At 41.2% G+C, this 21,482-nt stretch overlaps 2 protein-coding genes across 6 annotated transcripts in view; one reads left to right on the top strand and one right to left on the bottom strand.

The window, feature by feature from the left end:
- LOC139154430 (parathyroid hormone/parathyroid hormone-related peptide receptor-like) overlaps nucleotides 1-16,406 on the top strand; it is a 30,743-nt gene extending 14,337 nt beyond the window's left edge. The window contains exons 4-13 of the mRNA XM_070729028.1: nucleotides 723-847; nucleotides 3,810-3,904; nucleotides 4,316-4,505; nucleotides 6,135-6,288; nucleotides 6,903-6,963; nucleotides 8,489-8,555; nucleotides 10,987-11,081; nucleotides 13,527-13,668; nucleotides 13,753-13,794; nucleotides 15,641-16,406. Of these exons, the coding sequence (XP_070585129.1) occupies nucleotides 723-847; nucleotides 3,810-3,904; nucleotides 4,316-4,505; nucleotides 6,135-6,288; nucleotides 6,903-6,963; nucleotides 8,489-8,555; nucleotides 10,987-11,081; nucleotides 13,527-13,668; nucleotides 13,753-13,794; nucleotides 15,641-16,027 (1,358 nt within the window). The 3' untranslated portion in view covers nucleotides 16,028-16,406. The remainder of the gene's footprint in view (nucleotides 1-722; nucleotides 848-3,809; nucleotides 3,905-4,315; nucleotides 4,506-6,134; nucleotides 6,289-6,902; nucleotides 6,964-8,488; nucleotides 8,556-10,986; nucleotides 11,082-13,526; nucleotides 13,669-13,752; nucleotides 13,795-15,640) is intronic.
- Nucleotides 16,407-17,057: 651 nt separating this feature from the next.
- Nucleotides 17,058-21,482, bottom strand: part of DDX42 (DEAD-box helicase 42) — a 30,134-nt gene continuing 25,709 nt past the window's right edge. For all 5 annotated transcript variants that reach the window (XM_070729024.1, XM_070729026.1, XM_070729023.1 and 2 more), the window contains 2 exons: nucleotides 20,745-20,843; nucleotides 17,058-19,527 (listed from right to left, as the gene is read on the bottom strand). In XM_070729024.1, coding sequence (XP_070585125.1) covers nucleotides 18,853-19,527; nucleotides 20,745-20,843 — 774 coding nt within the window. In that variant the 3' untranslated portion in view covers nucleotides 17,058-18,852. The remainder of the gene's footprint in view (nucleotides 19,528-20,744; nucleotides 20,844-21,482) is intronic.

Raw genomic sequence — 21,482 nt, 5'->3', positions numbered from 1 at the left:
AAATGCCCCAGGACGTGGGACAAATTGCTAGAAAGTGTGATTGTCCCACGGAAAGCGGGACGTCTGGCCACATTAGAAATGGGGGAATGGAGGGTGGTCACAGTATTGGGTTCCTGGGGGGACAGTGGGGGGACAGCATTCCGATAGAGAAAATGTAACTGTGCACACAACTCTGTGTGACTGGCAGGTGGGTGCCCCCATGAAATTTGGCTTCTGCACATGCGCAGGAAGTCAAATCTCACGCGATAACACTCACACATGCAAGATTTCACCAATTTTCAGCATTTTTTTGCTTCCACACGCAGAAGCAAAGAAATGGCTGAAAATTGGTGAAATCCCAAACATGCTAACATCCTCACATGAGATTTGGCTTCCTTTGCAAGCGCAGAAACCAAATCTCATGCGGGCATCCACCCGCCAGTCATGTAGAGCTGCACACACAACCGCACCGGTAGCAGCGGCGACAGGAGACCCTTGCCTGGGTCACGCTTACATGCATAAGGGGTAGGGTGCATAGCGGGTATTGAATTATGGATGTGGGCATGCATATACATGCAATAGCGTCCATGTGAGGGTTTCCGGCACCCAAGGGAAAAAAGGTTTGCCATCATTGACATAGACAATAGAGGAGTTTTGACTATAACCTCATAGCTACTAAACTGACTATTTGTATTGTCCTCTGGAGGCAAACAATATCTCTTTCTTCTTGTTCTTTATTTCAGGTCACGCCTACAGATGTTGCAATGAAGATGGAAACTGGCAATTAGTCCCTAATACAAACAAAACCTGGGCCAATTACACAGAATGTGTCCTTTTCTTTGCCCCAGAACGGCAGGACCAAGAAAAGGTGAAAATTTGCTAATCTTTGTTCTCTGTTCAAACATAACAACATTTCCATGAACTTCCTTGAATGGACCCTTCTAAATTCCTTGCCAACCTGACTTTTCCCAATAGGAAACATTTACATTAGTGTACATATATACTATATATGTAGATATATACATATCACTATATGTCACATGTTTTTGCTGAATTTGAAAATTAAGGGAGACTAGGATAGATCTATTTTGGCCTTGTTCTGGCCTCATCAGCTAGCCATACCCTCACTGGGACTTGAACTTGCAGCCTTTGCCTCCTAAGGCAGAGAATTAACCTCTAGGCTACAGTATCCAATCCCTTCAGCTCTGTACCAGGGAAGGATTACATGTTTTTTATGTCGAATCACCCTGGTATATTGAAGGAGCAACACAGCTTCCTTTTTGCATATCTCTATCTCTATCTATCATCTATCTATCTATCTATCTATCTATCTATCTATCCATCTATCTATCTATCTCTCTAATCTATCTATCTATCTATCTATCTATCTATCTATCTATCTATCTATCTATCTATCTATCGACCAACGTGTGTTTTTGTGTGTGTGTGTGTGTTAAACAGATAATCATAAATCAATAATCAATTGATTCCCAAGAATTCTTATCCTGCATGCTTTTGCATGGGGCTGTTTTGGGAGTAATATTTTCCAAACAGAGAGTTGACAGCTCGTTTATCATCATTGGTCCAGAAAACTAGATTTTTAGATCTAAGTAAAATAGAAATTAGAAAGCCACATTTCTTCAAAAGCCAAGTTCTTTTATTTTCAAATAAATAAATAAATAAATCCAGACAGAAACCTGTGTAAACTGAATCTTAACATTTCAGCAATTAGAGTAGATTATTATTAGAGTTGGAAGGGAATTTGTAGGCCATCTAGTGCAACCCCCCACTCAAGCAAGAGTCCCTACACCGTTTCCATTATATAAATCCAAGAAATAGTAATAAATAATAATAATAATAATAATAATAATAATAATTTATTATATTTGTATGCCGCCCCACTCCGAAGACTCGGGGCGGCTCACAACAGTAATAAAAAACAATATTGTAGCGAAACAAATCTAATATTTAAAAAGAAGCATATAAAACCCTATCATATTTAAAAACCAAACAGCACATACATACCAAACATAAAATATAAAGAGCCTGGGGGAAAGGTGTCTCAACTCCCCCATGCCTGGCGGTATAGATGGGTCTTGAGTAGTTTACGAAAGACAAGGAGGGTGGGGGCAGTTCTAATCTCCGGGGGGAGTTGATTCCAGAGGGCCGGGGCCACCACAGAGAAGGGTCTTCCCCTGGGGCCCGCCAAAAGACATTGTTTAGTCGACGGGACCCGGAGAAGACCAACTCTGTGGGACCTTATTGGCCGCTGGGATTCGTGCGGTAGAAGGCGGTTCCAGAGGTATTCTGGTCCAATGCCATGTAGGGCTTTAAAGGTCATAACTAACACTTTGAATTGTGACCGGAAACTGATCAGCAGCCAGTGGCAGGCCACGGAGTGTTGTAGAAACATGGGCGAATCTGGGAAGCCCCACGATGGCTCTTGCGGCCGTGTTCTGCATGATGTGAAGTTTCTGAACACTTTTCAAAGGTAGCCCCATATAGAGAGCGTTGCAGTAATCGAACCTCGAGGTGATGAGGGCATGAGCGACTGTGAGCAATGACTCCCTGTCCAAATAGGGCCGCAACTGGTGCACCAGGCAAACCTGGGCAAAGGTTTGTATAAGTACAATAAACAGACAAATGGCAATCCAATCTCCTATTAAAAGTCTCAAGTGCTGGAGCTATCACAACCTCCACAAGCAATCTGTTCCACTGGTTGATCGGTATCACCGTCAGAAAGTTCCTCCTTATTTCCAGGTTGAATCTCTCCTTGGCTAGCTTCCATCCATTATTCCTCATCTGTCCTTCTGGTGCCTTGGGAAACAGCCTGAACCCCTTCTCTCTGTGGTAGCTCCTCAAGTATTGGAACACTGCTATCATGTCACTCCTAGTCCTTTGATTGGCCATAAACCCAATCAAATTCAGTTAGCAGAAATCTCATGCTTAACTGATATTTTCTATAGATCTTTCTTCTCTAGAAAGAGAGCTAATCAGTCAACAGGCACTTCTGATAAACACTTTAATTGTTCTGATAATTGAAATCTAATAACTTGTGAAAATGACTTTTATTAGGGATATCTTCTGCATTGTGGCTTCCTTAATATTTTTTTGTAAAACTGAAAAAAAGACTGTTTTGTTTAATGCCTATTTGTTTTAGAAAAGAGCCTTTTTACTTGATCTGTTGACCAATTAATTTACAGCATCTTGTCCGCTTTGTTAATTTGAAAAATGAAGCACAATGAGACCCAATTATTATTATGGCAAAAGTTCTTAAGGAACTTCCTTGTTAACTAGACTCGGAAATTTTGTTTAAAATGCAGCAGGAGGTGGCAGTAGTAATGAACTTCTGCATTATTGGCATGATACTTGTGTGAATACAATGTACAATATATGAATATAATGTACAGTATGCTTGTTATGTGAATGGAAATGATTGGTTTTTAATGTTACTTGGGTTTTAGATTAACTAGTTTTAAATTAATTGGATTAGGATGTTTAAATTTTTTGTTTTTAATATGTTGTAAGCCGCCCTGAGTCCTCGGAGAGGGACGGCATATAAATCCAATCAATCAATAAACAAACAAACAAACAACTGGATGAATGAACAAACAAACAAACAAATACATTATAGGATACAAATACATTATAGTAAGTGACCCTAAACTGACATTAGCATTTAGTATTGGCCTGATTTGTTGGACCTTCAATATATATAATACTTCATTCTGCTGTTTCTGCTCAAATGAAATTGGTGAGATCAAGTTAGCATAGTGATCTTAAAGAAGCTGCTTCATTCTTCAATTATATTTCTTTTTTTCTTTTTCTAGGAGGTGTTTGACCGTTTGCACATCATCTATACAATTGGCTATTCTGTCTCCCTGGCATCCCTTGTGGTTGCTATGTGTATCCTTTGCTTCTTCAAGTAAGGAGAAAGGTCTACTCTATTGTATATTCCTATCGTTGTTGTGTGGCTATAACATTGGCTTTTTCACTATTGTCAACCAGTTTAGTCAATGGATTAGGATGAAAAAAGAGATGCAAGCCTTCTCTGGGCATTGAAGTGGAGAAATTTTGGGTCTCTCCCAGTTAAAGACTTGACAACTCAAAAATGTATGGACTTCAACTCCCAAAATTATCCAACCAGTATGACTGGCTGGGGAATTCTGGGAATTGAAGTCCATAAATTTCCAAGTTGCCGCAGTTGAAAAACACTGAATATGGAAGGTAAAAGAGAGAGAGAAGATAAAACACATATGTCTCCTTGGAATAAAAACTAGAATAAAACTATAATTAATGGGTAAATTAAATCATTCTTGTGTGTTGTGTATTAAAGGCGCCTTCACTGCAATCGGAACTATATCCATCTCCATCTTTTTGCCTCTTTCATCTGCCGAGCTGGGAGCATCTTTGTGAAAGATATAGTTTTATATTCTACCTTCCGACCAGAAGGACTCTTAAAAGGACAAGACCATGATTGGGATGCTGCAGAGCTGACCCTCACTTTGGGACCCAGAACCCAATTGGTAAATTCCATGAAAAAAAAAACCAATTCCTTGGTGACTCCTTCCCCCCAGGTGATGTGCAATTGCTTCAAGTAAATTTGTTTGGATCCTGTTTGTTTAATAAACCACAGTAATTAGGGGGGAGGTCAAAGAGGTATACAGTGGTACTTCTACTTAAGAACTTAATTTGTTCCGTGACCAGGTTCTTAAGTTGAAAAGTTTGTAAGTAGAAGCAATTTAGGAAAGAAATAAAAGCTCGGAATCTGGATGGGAGGAGGAGGAGGAAGAAAAAGAGGAGGACAGTCGCTGCCGAAGGAAGAAGGTGAGGTGACAGGAAACAAAAAAATCTAAAACTTTAAGGCTTAAAAAAAAAGAGGGACTCTGAGGCGATGAGGAGGAGCACGCACCTCCCATACACACGGCACGAGGCTGCCTCCCATACACTGCGCCAGAGAGAGAAACCCAGGCGGGCAAGAGGGGGGAACCTCCCGCTCCTTTGACCGAAAGATGGCTGCTGCTGCTGCTACCTGCTTCCTCTTCCTTCCCATGCTGAAGGGCTCCCCTCTCCTCTCACTTGCTCGCTTTGTAGCCGGTGCCTTTCCTTCGCTATTGTGACTCCTCGGTTTGGCTGAAGCCGAGTTGATCTGGCTGGGGTGAAGCGCCCCCTTTTGCCTTTCAGTGCCCAGACCCTTCGGGAGGCAGCATCGTGCCAGGTGTATGGGAGGCAGCAAAAGGGAGTCACTACAGCAGTTTATTCCCTCTCCAAGCACCCAGAGAAAGGAAAACACCCTGTTGCTCTGGGCTGCCCAGAGTGAAGGAAGCGTTTATTTTCTCTGGGCACTGACAGTGGTTTATTCCCTCTCCCAGCGCCCAGAAAAAGGAAAATGATACTTTTGCTCTGGACTGCCAAAGCCTCCTTAAGCGCCACCAAAAGGCTCTTCTGGCAGCCCAGAAAAGCCCGAGGTGGCCAGGATTAAGTGGGGAATAGCAGGAAACTGGCTGGGCTTCGTGCTGCTCTCAAATTTCCTGGGAATTTTTTCTGGGCTTGGGTTCTGGAGTAGAAAATGGTTCTTAACAAGAGGCAAAAAAGTCTTGAACACCCAGTTCTTATCAAGAAAAGGTCTTAAGTAGAGGCCTCCTTAGGTAGAGATACCACTGTATTCTGCTTCATTCTAAAGCCCTGAGAGTGGGGTTGTTTTCAATGAATGGTTGCTGGTAATTAATAGTTAAGTTACATTCCCCATAATATGGTTTTAAAAAGAGAAGTCCTCATTTTATTCATAAAGGCAGAAAATCAACAATACAATCTTTCAAGCAATGTCCCAAGTTGTACAATGAGTCCTACAAGTAGTTATTCCCAATGGGGCAGTAAATTCAAAGTACCGGTAGCATAATTCCCATAGTTTTTGGACTATAAGATGCACCGTATAAGATGCACCAAGATTTCAAAGAGCTAAGTAAGAAAAAAAGTTTTTGTCCTTCCTGGACCCCAGAAGTATTTTGCAAACTTCCCAAACCCCTGCACACACAGATCTTTTTTGCAAAAAAAAAGATACCCAAAGCCCAAAATTTTTCTACCGGTTTTGCATACCTGACCGTACCCATAGGAGCCCATCCCTGATTGCGTGATGTGTTTCTCCATTCCTCCAGGCAGGTTGCAAAGCAGCAGTGACTGTCTTCTTGTACTTCCTGGCTACCAACCACTATTGGATCTTGGTGGAAGGCCTCTACCTCCACAGTTTAATCTTCATGGCTTTCCTGTCCAACAAAAGCTACCTGTGGACCCTGACCCTCATTGGATGGGGTAAGAACAGTCCAGTTCACAGGTTGTCCTCTGCTGTTCTCCTTAACTTATCAATGACTCTGCAGATTGGATTAGCAGCTTAATGTAGAGGAGGCAGGTTTACTCCCCACCCTCAATGTAAAAAAGGCTTTTAAACTCTTGTAATTTCAGCTGCAGCAGGAGACACCCCAAAAGTTAAAAGGGCATCCCCAATTGCGGCAGTTAAAAGCACTGCTGCTTTTACATGTGTTACAAGGGATGAGGCTTTGGTCACAAGGTCATGATCGTGGTCTTCTTTTTTGACCCTTCCAAGTCCAGAATGCCCCTGATTACTTCAGTAGTGCTTTTGGGCCACCAGAACTGCCCCTGGTGCCTCTTACTAGTTTCTCTGCGCTAACATTGTGAGCCCCACCCACTCGGGCATCAGCTCAGGGACATCCTTTCCACTGCACTAGGTATGGTAGTCTCCCCTTAAGGTGTGTGGAGTTCCCAACATTTACTATTTCTTTCACCCTTCAGAGTGAAGGGATAGGTATCGTGTTATTCTGTTTTTCCCCTGGTGTCCTGTTAATATATCACTGGAAACCCAGATGTCTTTCTCCTTGCTTTTTTTTCCCTTTCTTTCTTCCTTTGAGGGTCACCTGCTGTCTTTGTATCCATCTGGGCCGGTGTAAGAGCATCTCTGGCCGATACACAGTATGTAGCTTCTACTTTGCTTACAACTTACCCTGAAAGATCGGAAGCAAAACTACCCTCACCACAGTGGCAGGGAGGGATTAAGGTTCCAGGGACTTGATGGCACAGGTGGCATGTAGAGTCATATCTGCCGACACACGAGCTGTTGCCCTATTTCAACTCCAGTGTGCACGTGCATGATAGACAGGTGATTTTCCGCTTGTTCAGAGGCACGTGATGCTGGTTTCAGCCACTGGAGGGTCCTCAGGGAAACCAGAGAGGGCATTTTCAGGCTCCCTAGGCTCCAAGGAGACCTCTGAACAGTGAAGGGCTACCAAAATGTTTACTACCACACTGTGATCGTGGCTTATGCAGGGCAGCCTGCATTTTCTTTCAATATCTTTCAGTGCAAATTGGGTGCTCTGGGGTGGAGCTCCATTTTTGCTACTCCACTGCATACCCACCCACCCCGTCCAGATAGTAGCCCACCCTGGAGCATGGGGAGCGTGAAAAACAAGTCTAAATTTGGAGCTCCATCCCAGAGCACCCAATTCGCACTGAAAGATGTTGAAACAAAATGCATAAGCCACACAGCCACAGTGCGGTAGTAAAAATTTTGTTAGCCCATCACTGGGAGGGAGGTTGTGTGAACATGCGCGTGGGGAGGGGCAGCATGTGGGGTCACGCACACATATGCACACTAGCACATGTGCACACACTTTCGGCACCCAAGGAAAAAAAGGTTCGCCATCACTGTTCTAGAGAATAGGGATGAAATCTCCAAATGTCAAATGGTACTCAAGGTCAGCATCCCGGACATTTTTTTTAGAGCCCACCAGGTTTTATGCCACTCCCATTTTTTTTACCCACGTATAGACATGTGTAGATGGGTGACGTTTATATAATTGGCATTGATATTGTAAAACAATGCACCAGTTTCCAGGATCATTTTTTTAAAATTCCTGAAGAAGGCTGTAAGCTTTCTAGGAAAGTAAACTCAGGGGGTATTTATTTATTTATTTATTTATTTATTTATTTATTTATTTATTTATTTATTTAGTCATTCATTCATTCATTCATTCATTCATTCATTCATTCATTCACTCATTCATTTGTCCAATACACAAATACATAGGAAGAAAAATAGACATTCGGTAATATATATGAGAGTAAAAGTGAACTTAGAGGAGAGGATATATGAAAGGAAAAGAATATACCGGTATATGATAGGTAAAAGAAAGGAAAGACAATTGGACAGGGGACGAAAGGCACACCAGTGCACTTATGTACGCCCCTTACTGGCCTCTTAGGAAGCTGGAGAGGTCAATCGTGGAAAGTCTAAGGGAGAAATGTTGGGGGTTAGGGGTTGATACAATTGAGTCCAGTAATGTTTAATTTCAAAAAGTCTACCTGATCAGAAAAAGAGGAGAAAGAATTGTGGATACTAAAAATCATTTTCTGCGATTGTGGAAGAGTTGGGAGAGAGGGTAGGTCATACTCTGATTAAAAAATGTTTTATGGCTGAATGTAAGTCTCTCTCTGTCAGATGCTGGGACCTCAGTGCTGGAAATATGAAATGGATCTACCAGATCCCAATCTTAGCTGCAATCATGGTAAGAAGGGCAAAGAATGGCTGGGAGTTTGGTAATACATGTTTCCTGTGGCTGAGTTACTAAGCATATTTATAATGGTTTAAATTAGTTTTCAAATATCACAGGGCATCTTTCGTAAATATCACGTACTGTACTCTTTTAAGTTTTAAAGTGGTCCATTGGATCTGCATTGTCTACTATTGCAATGCGCTCTACATGGGGCTGCCCCTCAAAAGCATTCAGAGACTTCAACTGATCCAGAACACAGCCATGTGAGCTATTATTAGCATAGCAACAATGAATGTGAATGTCTGGTTTTTTATATGAGTTTTAGGTTGGATTTCTCTTGTTATATTTTGTATTGTATTTTATTCTCGTTTCTCTAAGTCGCCCTGAGTCTGCGGAGAAGGGCAGCCTATAAATCCAACCAAATAAATAAATACATAAAATATTGTGGGTGAACCCAGGTACATCCACATTACACCAACTCTCCACCAGTTGCACTGGCTCCCAATCAGTCTCCGGCTGCAATTCAAGGTGTTGGTTATCCCCTAGAAAGCCCTACATGGCTTAGGGCAGTGATGGTGAACCTATAGCACAGGTATCACAGGTGGCACATGGAGCAATATTTGTTGGCACACAAGCCGTTGCCCTAGCTCAGCTCAAATGTGCGTGTGTGTGCTGGCCAGCTTATTTTTGGCTAACACAGAAGCTCTGGGAGGGCGTTTTTGGCTTTCAGGGAGCCTCCAGGGGGATGGGAGAGGGTGTTTTTACCCTCCCCCTGCTCCTTGGGAGAGTGAAACATGAGCCTACTGGGCCCACCAGAAGTTGGGAAACAGGCTGTTTCCGGCCTCCAGAGATTAGATTAGATTTATTGGATTTATATGCCACCCCTCTCCGCAGACTCGGGGTGGCTCACAACAATGGTAAAAACAGTACATAGTAACAAATCTAATATTTAGCAATCTAAATTACAATTTTAGGTTAAAAAGTCCACAAAAGAAACCCCAATATATAAAAAACAAGCACACAATCAATCATACACCAGAACTACATGGGCAAGGGAGAGATGTTTCAATTCCCCCATGCCTGACGGCAGAGGTGGGTTTTAAAGAGTTTACGAAAAGCAAGGTGGGTGGGGGCAATCCTAATCTCTGGGGGGAGCTGGCTCCAGAGGGTCGGAGCCACCACAGAGAAGGCTCTTCCCCTGGGTCCCGCCAGACGACATTGTTTAGTCGACAGGACCCAGAGAAGGCCAACTCTGTGGGACCTAACCGGTCGCTGGGATTCGTGCGGGAGAAGGCGGTCCTGGAGATATTCTGGTCCGATGCACGAAGGGCTTTATAGGTCATATCCAACACTTTGAATTGTGACCGGAAACTGATCGGCAACCAATGCAGACTGCAGAGTGTTGGAGTAACATGGGCATACTTAGAGAAGCCCATGATTGCTCTTGCAGCTGCATTCTGCACGATTTGGAGTTTCCGAACATTCTTCAAAGGTAGCCCCATGTGGAGAGCATTACAGTAGTCGAACCTTGAGGTGATGAGGGCATGAGTGACTGTGAGCAATGACTCCTGATACAAATAGGGCCGCAACTGGTGCACCAGGCGAACCTGGGCAAATGCCCCCCTCGCCTCTGGGGGGCGGGGAAAGCTGTTGTTGCCATCCCCAGGCATTGAATTATGGGTGTGGGCACTCGCGCATGCACAATAGTGCACACCCATAGTCTTTCAGCACCCGAGGGGAAAATGGTTTGCCATCACTGGCTTAGGGCCAGACTATCTTCGGGACCACTGTCTACTGCTTAGATCCCAGAAACCAATAAGGGCCCACAGAGCTGGCCTTCTCCAGATCCTGTCAGTCAAACCATGTCAGCTGGCGGGGCTGTGGGGAAGGAGCTTCTCTGTGGTGGCTCTGGCTCTCTGAAACCAGCTACCTCTGGAGTTCCCTACCATCCCCAACCTACTGGCCTTCCCAAAAGCTGTAAAGACCTGGCTTTTCTGGCAGGCCTGGATGTTGACTGAATGAGATACCATCCACAGTAGATCTGGCCATGAAAGATTGAGAGATTTGTACGGTCTTATTAAGGTTTTTAAAAATTATTTTTAAATTGTTCCTTTTAAATGTTTTTTTTTTAAATTGTCGTTGTTGTTGTAAGCTGCCCAGACTTCTTAGGGAGTTGGGTGGCATAAAAATTAAATTAAATTTTAAATTAAATGAATTGAATTAAATTTTAAAAAAATTAAATTAAACCCAGCGCTAGGAGACTCTATGGTGTGGGAACCAGACTTCCGTTAGGCTCCAGAATTGTAGTGAGAGCTTCCGGTTAGGACTTTTGTGCCTCTTTGAGTATTTAAGGTTGACAACCCCTGGTGTAGAGGAATAAAGCGACTGCGAAATTCCATCACTATATAAAATGTCTGTCTCAATGTTTCCGTGTTGCTGATAGGCGAACTTTTTTCTTTTCCTCAACATTGTGAGAGTACTGGCATCCAAATTGTGGGAAACAAACACAGGGAAATTGGATCCACGACAACAGTACAGGTATGCATTTAGGCACATAAATAATAATTATTTCAGTTCTTTTAATTGTGAATGTTAATATCTAGTTAATATTCTGGAATACAATGGTCACTTCCATTTTTAACTTAAGAGCAAAGAGATTTTTTTGTTTTTTCAGATCCCACCTTCTGCAAAGTCCAAATGGTTAATCCTGCTGGTTCACCACCAATTCTTGCAATATTTTTCTTTCTTAAAAAATAAATATCCTACAATACCAATAACTATTAAACAGAGCCTGATTTATACTAACCACAATAGAATTGTATCTAGGGCAGGACTGGGTCATCTATGGACTGCATAATAATATAATAATAAATTTATTGTCATTGTCAAAAACAACAAATTGTCATTGGCAACGAAAGTCGTGTGACACCCAGAGACCAGTCCTACCATACATAAAATCAGAATAGGTAAATTTTAAAAATAGAATAAAAAATAGAATAAATGTCCCACCCACTACAAATTCCCCACCCTCAACCACTCGACCATCTACATGACAAACCAAGTAATATTGTTCAACAGTTCACTGATGGTGACCCCTTAGTTCATTGTTAAGTGCGAGTATAGCTCTGGGATAAAAACTATTCAGGAAACATGTGGTCCGAGTTCTAGTTGTTCTATATCTTCTGCCAGAAGGCAACAGTTCAAAGAGATTGTAACCAGGATGAGAAGAGTCTTTGAGAATAGTATGCACCTTCCTAGAACAGCGAGATATGAAGATGTCATCCAGGGTGGGTAGCTGGAGCCCAATGATGTTCTGGGCAGTTTTAATAATTCTCTAGAGCTTTTTTGTTCGCTACAGAGCTGCTCCCCTACCAAGCTAGAATGCCGTATGTCAAGACACTCTCAATGGTGCTGCGATAGTAGGACAACAATAGATGCTGAGATAAATTTATCTTCCTGAGCATTCTCAGGAAGTACAGCCTCTTTTGTGCCTTCTTCACAAGCATATTAACATTCATAGTCCATGAGAGGTCTTCTGAGATATAAGTGCCCTGCATACAGCCATCATGATTCTCATTTCTAGTTCCCAAAACAATGTAAAGTAGGCAGGGCTGGTTTGGGTGTGTCTGTAATCTTGCAAGACTTTAAGTGGCAAAAAACATACCTCGTAATAAAAATCCAGAACAAATTATCTCAGGGACAGTTTAAAGCAGTGGTCACCAACTGGTGGTCCGCAGAAAAATTATTTGTATTTTTTTTATATTTCACTAAATACTATTTATCTTTTTAAAAAATTCATATTGATGGTCCACTTAAAATTATGAATTTAGTGAGGTCCGAAAGGTTGATGGCCTCTGGTTTAAAGCATCCACTTCCCAGCAAGAGTGAAAATTCCAGTCTCATCCACTCTGATAATCCTAGCAGTGGCCCCCAACCTTTTGGGCACCAGTGACCAGTTCTGTGGAGAGAGGTTTTTCCTTAGACTGGAAGGGCTGCAGTTTTACATGCTGCCTACATCCTACAGATGGAGCCTCGCTTGCTTGTGTGACCCAGTTTTGGGCATTCGGAGGACTACTGTCAGTCAGCAGACTGTGGACAAGTGCAGTCTTGGCTTGCTACTTAATTTTTTTAAAGCTTCTCGTCCTTTTTAAAGATCAACCTTTCACTGGTCTTATTATTATCAAGTACAGTACAGTATTCTGTTTTATTTATTTTAACAAACTTCAGCTTTGTTTAAAGTCTACACATCTTAAAGTTGTCAAGGTTGAAACACTTTTCTGGAAAACCAGGTACAGTGGTACCTTTACTTAAGAACTTAATTCGTTCCATGACCAGGTTCCTAGGTAGAAAGGTTTGTAAGTAGAAACAATTCTTCCCATAGGAATCAATGTAAAAGCAAATAATGCGTGCAAACCCATTAGGAGAGAAATAAAAGCTCGGAATTTGGATGGGAGGAGGAAGAGGAAGAAGAGGACAGTCGCTGCCGAAGGAAGGTGAGGTGAGGTGAATCAAAACTCTCAGTTCGTTCTGGGCTGCCCAGAGTGAAGGGAGCGTTTCTTTTTTCTGGGCACTGGCAGAGGAAAATGCTTTGTTCACTCTGGACTGCCAAAGCCTCCTTAAGCGCCACCAAAAGGCTCCTCTAACAGCCCAGAAAGCCCGAGATGGCCGGGATTAAAGGGGGAATGACAAGAAACGGCCTTCGTGCTGCTCTCAAATTTCCTGGGAAATGTTTCCGGGCTAGGGCTCTTAAGTAGAAAATGGTTTGTAAGAAGAGGCAGAAAAAATCTTGAACACCCAGTTCTTATCCAGAAAAGTTCTTAAGTAGAGGCGTTCTTAGGTAGAGGTACCACTGTATTCTGTTTTATTTACTGCAGCTTTATTTAAAGTCTACACATCTTAAAGTTGCCAAGGTTGAAACACTTTTCTGGAAAACTAGGTATATGAGATAGCATAAAAATACTACCCCCACCCCACATTTTTCAGAAAACTATTGAAGTCAACTCTAGTCCTGATGCCCCTCTTTGGTGTTCATTACATGGTATTCATGGCTACGCCTTACACAGCTGTCTCCAGCACACTTTGGCAGATACAGATGCATTATGAGATGCTCTTCAATTCTTTACAGGTGAGTCTTTGCTTATGAATCTTGCTTTTGAATCCTTCTGGCCTGACTAGTTCTGACTTTTGGTTTGTCTCTCTCTCTGGTTAGGGCTTCTTCGTGGCTCTAATTTATTGCTTTTGCAACGGTGAGGTAAGAGCATGAATTTTGCAGCTATATAAACATGTGCATGTGTATAAAATTGGCTTATAAGTGTTTACATGGGTTTTCAAGGGCAGCCATCAATTTATTAATTTACCTTATCTGACTTATATTTCTCTTCCAGGAAAATAATACCGCTTTGCATGAAATATTTATATTTCTAAAATAGAGCTTTGCTAAAAGCTGTGCTTTTTGGCCTACCTGCCTCTTTTCTGATTGATATAATTTGTATTCTGATTGTATATAATTTGTATTCTGATTGCATATAATTTGTATTCCAACCCAATCATTAATCCTGAGCAGCTCACAATCCTAAAATGTAAAGTGTGAAAACCTTAACAAATAAAACAATTTCAACATAGCCCTGAAACTAACCATGGCCACAGGAAAAAAACCTGTTTTCTCCAAAGTCTGCAGAGATTCTGTCATCCAGGTCATAGTTGTCCCAAAGGTGCTTTTTCAGGAGGCAATTAATTGGACTTCCTTGATTTTTCTTTGAAGTAATCTTGCTTCTCATCCAAGAAACTTTTTCAGCTCTAAACCTTCAAGTGCTTCAGCATCCTAAAAGAATGCAAATGACCAGCTGTCTGCAACGAATATAAGCTCTTGCTTTCCCAACTATACTGTCAGAACTGAAGAAGCTTCTTGGATGAGAAGCAAAATGTCTTCAAAGAAAAAACAATAAAATCCAGTTGGCTCCTGAAAAAGCACCTTTCGAAGTAGTCTCCAAAGGCTGGATAGGATATAGACTCCTTTTCTGAAAAATAGCAGAAAGGAGGCCATTCTGATCGGTGGAGGGGAAGTTGATATCTCACTCTAATCCAATGGATAACCCTCTCAACAGCATTATGTTAGAAAACATGGAGAACAATACTGTATGTGAGCCCTGTGGCATTCCACAAGGATTTGACTTCCCACCTCCTCTCACAGAGACTAGATGTATTGAATCATGGAAAAGAACCAGTGTAATACAGTGCTTCCAATCTTCACATGCAGACCAGAAACTTCAAGTACTTTGAGTTAGTAATTAAGAGATTTCCAACCTTGGCAAATTTAACACTTGTGGCCTTCAACGTCCAGAATTCTGGGAATTGAAGTCCACAAGTCTTAAAGTTACCAAGGTTGCAGACTCCTGGATTAGCATGTCATTGTGCTAAACCATGGTATTTGATGTTGGGTCTTTCTTAGGATTATGTATAAGCATAATAAATCATGTTTAAAAAAGAGCAATAAAATAAGTTAATTTAGTTTGTGTGAACTAAAGTCAAAAATGGCAATTGCATGTATCAGGCTAACACAAATCATGCCCATTTTTAAAATATACACTAATCTTGATTGGGTAGAGACGGGGTGATGCAGTAGTTAGAGTGCAGCACTGCAGGCTACTTCAGCTAGTTCAGCAGTTCAAATCTCACCACCAGTTCAAGGTTGACCCAGCCTTCCATCCTTCTGAGGTGGGTAAAATGAGGACCCAGATTGTTGGGGGCAATATGCTGACTCTGTAAAGCTGTCAAAGCACTATGAAGCGGTATATAAGTCTAAATGCTACAATTGCTATTGCTATTCACCTTTGACCTTTTTGAAAAACAAACCTGAAATATAACTTGGGGTAGCATTCCATCCTAAAACTGTGGTGGGTTATCCAATTCGAAATTTAGGGCTAATTTTCCAATTGGGAAAATAAGTACATGTTGGGAGTTTTAAGAAAAAATGAAGAATTATGGTCACGATAACTTGGGCCAAAGCTGCTGTTGTCACATGTTCAGAATTGAGAACAAGATATAATATGTTGAATTAGCCAAACTAATTTTTTTTGATGACCTGTCTCTATCTCCAGGTACAAGCTGAAATTAAAAAAGCTTGGTTCCGAAGAAATTTGCTACTAGATATAAAACAGAAGACCCGTGTCACCAGCATTGGAGGGAGCTGTTATTATGGTGGTCTAGCATTCCATGCTACCAATAGCATCAGTCTAAGTATGGCCAGCTGGGGTACAGCTTCTGCCACAGCCATAGCTATGCCTTTGGTTGCCAGAAATTGGCTTATGCAGTTAACCAGCAGTGGTACTACACTGGAATACTTTTCTGCTTCTTCCACTCTATATAACTGCTTGAGTCAGGAGATGATGGAGAAAGCTCCTGAGGAGATTATTAAGACTTTGGTGGATTCTCCAGGCCTAGAAAACAATTCCTACCTGAAAAAAGATATTGAGACCATGCTATAGATTAAAAACATGTCTATCCATAGTTAGTTAGCAAGTTGCTAGATTAAATCCTGAGCTACTCATCACTGTAATGACTAGGGTTAGCTAGTTTAGTATTGATATGAAAATATTATTTATTAGCCATTTCTGGCTGGTGTTGTGTGCCTATAATTTATCATGGCTCTCGAGAACTGTTCAGGGAGATAGGTAATGGCTAGCAAAATTGCACCTATTTATTTCCAAATATTCTAATCAGCAAGAGAGATCTGCCTTCTTGCCCTAAATTTGCCAGCTCAACCCCAGCAACACTGCTTATCTATATATTCTACCATTGAAAAGCATTTGATTCATTCATTTGTAATATTGCAGTACTGTACTTGTATTTTTCACTTTAGGGTTCTAAGATTAAACAGGCAAAATTGTTACGTTTCAGTAAATTATAAGTAGAGAATACTTTCTCATTCAACCAGTATGGAGTGTGGGGAGAAGTAAACTTGTTCTTGATGTTCAATTTTATTCTTGTGTTGAAGTACAGTGAGAAATAAATGACAATGTTTCTTTCTAACATTGATTTGTTATTTAATTATCAATTCTACATCAGTGATATACAATGGATTTTTAAAAAACATATATGGAAGTTTGTCCCATTTATTAACAAATCATTCCCAACATGACAGTAACCATTCTTGAAGAGAACTGATTATTCTGCCAAACTATTGTGGATTGTACAATTAATGAAACAAGCATTGATCCAACAGTGTATTCAACATACTTTAAGCAAGTACACTTTACTAGTCTACTTGTATTTGGAAATGCAATCTTCAAAGTGATCTAAAAAAACAGCTGGTAGGAAAATGTATGATTAAATCTTCTTTATGAAGCACAGAACTTCAGATAATGTAACAAGGAGTATATCACAAAAGCCAGCCAGTATTTCTTAAGGATCCCAGTTTGATTTCATAGTATCAATTAGAACAATCAAGTATTTTGCACCTTCAAAACTCATTTGGGATAAAATAATAGCTAAACTAAAGACCATCCAAGACAATTATACTAGTAATAAAACATTTATTAGAAGAAAACATGGAAAGTAAAGGACATGGCATGTCACAGAATCTTAACACAGTTTCAGATATATCTTCATAAAAATGCGAAGCAAGAACATATTTCAACAAACAAGATTTTTTTCCTATTCCTCTGGGAAAAGAAGTTTAAGAACATGCAATTAAAAATACCAAACAAAACATTTCGCATCAACTTCCCAGAGGTTATGACAGTCATTTAGAATAAAAGTTTTGCACAGTTCCTCATGTCTGCTTCTTCAAAAAAATCATTCCCAAATGTACAAGGTTTAAGCTTTGCCCCTCCCACCCAATTACAGAAACTTGATACATGAAAGGTGCCTCTCCACCACACTCCTGAATCTAAGATCTGGGGTTATAAGGAAGGAATAACTTTGCAAACACCCACAAAGCAGCAAAAAAAGATCCTAAATGAATATTGCTGAGAACAGAATTAATCCTATTTGCTTCCTATGTTTTCATAGCTGCATGCATGGTCTGTCTTCTCTATTCAAGGTTAATGTAGCTTCAAGAATCTATACTTGTTAACAAGCCGATATAAGTAAACCTGAATCATTCGTAGATACAGAGAGGCTTCAGCCTAAATAAACGTCTGCTACAATTACCAGTTTTATTGTGCACTTTAATTTCTGCTTCTGCAAGGAAGCTTTCAAAATATAAATGATAGGATGTTGCATAGATTAACATGGAGATTTCCATTTGTCCCAGGAAATGTGTTTTATTCTACACACTATTGTAATTGCACTAAATCAATGGAGTCAAATTCCAGCCAAAGACATTGTCTTACCTAGTTTACATACAAAGGGGGAAGTGGCATTATTGCCTACGTATCTGCCGTGTAGTCTTTCCATATCTAAGAAACAATTCTAATTCTTTCTCCTTTAGCTACAATCATGCAGATACTATTAAGTGAATATAAAAGATAGCGGGAGTGCTCTGCATTTGTTGCCTTCTGAACTGCTGAAACTACCAACCACTGACAAAACAAACATAAACATACAAACATACATACATACAAACAAAGGGAAATCAAACCTGGTATTCAGTAATTCAAAATGAAAGGGATTTAAATTAATCAGTGCTATTTCATCAGATGAAAAATAGAGAGAGCAGCTGAAAGACTGATACAAGCCATAATGAAGCAGCAGGCTTTCCATGCATGATCCAAGATGATGGTCTAAAAGAGCTAATACTATTCCCTTACATCCTCGATTTCTGCCAAAAGGATCATGACAATTTTACAATGTCTGCTGGTCTCTACAATGTCTCAAACAGTCCGGGAACTATTCCTATGCGTGAAATTAACGAGAACGGAACAAAGGATCTATGCCTGGGCAGAGACAGTCACTATAGCCAGAATAAAAATGTGTGAAGCATTCTTACTATAGAAATGGGTGGATGGGAAGGTACACCACCTAAACAAGTCACTTTCTGTCAAGTCCATTTATTCCTATGTTTAAAAATATTTAGTTTAAAAACAAATCAAAATTTTTTCCAAAGGATAATCAGTGTTGTAAAACCACTCTGGATGGATGGATTTTTCAAAGGCAGAACATGAAGAAATTAGATTTAAAATTGGAATTTCTTTTGACCAAAGCATAAAATCGATGTGGCATTAAGGGGAGGTGGTTAATATTGGATGTACTGAGTCAGGCTTCCTTGAGAAATGCTATTGTCCACTCTTATCCTTCCAAATAGCCACTTCTGGCACTGAGACCTTTCTTAAAGAGAAACACCTTGCCATTTGAAGGGAAGCGCAGATGCTTAACTATCCCACCGGCTTTTCTTGCGCTTGGGGGGTTCAGGAACTGCAAAACCATCTGTCTTGCTGCTGTCTCGGTTGCTGCTTTCTTTCTTGCTCTCATTATTTCTATTTTCAATATTTCTGTTTTCATTGCTGTTCCGGTCATTGTTGTTCCGGCTGTCACCATTATTTCTGGGGTCTCCGTGACGACTATTGCTGCTACTCACGCCTCCAGAATGTCGGCCTTCACTGTGTCTATGGCTATCCCCATGGCGGTTTTCTCCATGGCGGTAGCCTTCCCCATGGCGCTGGACGTCACTGTGGCGATTGCTATCTCCATGGCGCTGGCTGTCACTATGACGACTGCTACCCCGATTGTCATTGTATCTTTCCCTGCCTCCACTGTTGCCTTCTCTGTTGTTGTTGACGGCATTTGCACTATTGTAACCCTGACTGCTTGCACTTGGAAAGCTAGAGATGCTGTTTAAGGTTCCAGAACTTGTGAAACCTGGGATACCTTTTGCTAAACCTGGTACTGCCGTGGGACTGTCAGGTTTAGTTGAGTTCTGCTGGGCTGAATTTGTTGGCACAGAGTTTAAGCTGCCTGCACTGGTCCAACCACTGGCACCTGCTGAAGAACTGCCCGTCTTCTGGTTGCTAAAGCTGGCAGCCACAAAATGACTCTTATACTGGGACTACAAAAGAAAAAAAACACGCTATAGTAAATATAATACCATTCATAAAATTTCTCAAAGCAACATGGGTCACTTCTTTAAACACCAATTAAAACTGGAGACTGGGATTTGAACGGGATGAGCTCCTGCTTATTAGTCAGAAATCATTGACTAGCACCGCTTTCTTGACTTAGAATAACAAGAGTTGGAAGAGACCTTGGAGGTCTTCTAGTCCAACCCCCCTGATCAGGCAAGAAACTCTCTACCATTTCAGACAAATGGTTGTCCAATCTCTTCTTAACAGCTTCCAGTGATGGAGCATCCACAACTTCTGTAGGCAAGATGTTCCATTGATTAATTGTTGTGTCAGGAAATTTCTCTCCTTGATTATTTTTTATCCACTGCTTTTTGTTCCACCTTCAAGTGCTTTGAAGAGTAGCTTGACTCTCTCCTTTGTGGCAACCCCTGAGATATTGGAACACAGCTATCATGTCTCCCCTAATTTTTGTTTTCATTAAACTAGACATACCCAATTCTTACAACCATTTGTTTTAATGTTTTAGCCTCCAGTCCCCTTATCATCTTTGTTGCTCTTCTCTGCATTCTTTCTAGAATCTCAACATCCTTTTTTACAATGTAGCGACCAAACTATATGCAATATTCAAAGTGTGGCCTTACCAAGGCTTTATAAAGTGGTATTAACACTTAATGTGATATTGATTCTGTCCCTCTATTGATACAGCCTAGAACTGTGTTGGCTTTTTTTGGTAACTGCAGCACACTGCTGGCTCATATTTAAGTGATTGTCCACTAGGACTCTAAGATCCCTCTCACAGTTAGTACTATTGAGCCAGGTTTCATCTATATTGTACCTGCACATTTTGTTTTTCTTGCCTAAATGTAAAACCTTTCTTTTTCCATTACTGAATTTCATTTTGTTAGACTATGTTATTTCTGTATCTTAAGACTAAATATTCTGGAATTTTGGCTAAGGAAATTGCTTTGATTTGAGGGATGTGGTGAGGAATTGTTAGATGGTGCTTAGTGCCTCCTTGCAGCCCTCAGGTCTTCATGTGATAATTTGAATTAGCAGGATTTCCTTCTTTATAGATAACCTAGTACAAAAAGGAAGCACTGGGTTCCAAAGACTAAAGGCCACCTTGGAGTGAAAATCCTGAGGGCAGCAGCACTAGAATGAGGGCAATGAGATCTTAATATGGAGTCCCTTTCATACTAACCTGAAACGCTGCTTTCATTGCAGATAACCTGTCCCCCATTGCTCCTGAGGATGGTTTATATGCTTCATAGTTGACCATTACACTGTTGTTTCCCCGTTCCTACAATACAAAGTTTGCATTGTTGAACTGAGATAGAAGTCTTGGGCATGCTTAGTAGCAATAAATGTTTGTTATTAAGGCATCAATGATGGATGATCTCTGGCGGGCCCAGGACAGGGGTTTATCCTCTGTCCTGGTGCTTCTCGACCTCTTAACGGCTTTCGATGCCATCAACCATGGTATCCTTCTGCGCCAGCTGGAGGGGTTGGGAGTGGGAGGCACTGTCCTTCAGTGGTTCTTCTCCTACCTCTCCGGCCAGTCGCAGTCAGTGTTAGTGGGGGGTCAGAGGTCGACCTCCAGGCTTCTCCCTTGTGGGGTGCCTCAGGGGTCGGTCCTCTCCCCCCTGCTATTTAATATCTACATGAAACCACTGGGCGAGATCATCCAAGGGCATGGGGTGAGGTATCATCCGTACGCTGATGATACCCAGTTGTACATCTGCATCCCATGTCCAGGCAATGAAGCAGTGGAAGTGATGTGCCGGTGCCTGGAGGCTGTTGGGATCTGGATGGGTGTCAACAGATTCAAACTCAACCCTGATAAGATGGAGTGGCAGTGGGTTTTGCCTCCCAAGGACAATTCCATCTGTCCGTCCATTACCCTGGGGGTGGGTGGGTGGATTATTGACCCCCTCAGAGA

This window comes from Erythrolamprus reginae, chromosome Z (genome assembly GCF_031021105.1).
Source record: "Erythrolamprus reginae isolate rEryReg1 chromosome Z, rEryReg1.hap1, whole genome shotgun sequence".
Lineage (NCBI taxonomy): Eukaryota > Metazoa > Chordata > Lepidosauria > Squamata > Dipsadidae > Erythrolamprus > Erythrolamprus reginae.
This window is presented reverse-complemented; position numbering and strand designations above follow the sequence as displayed.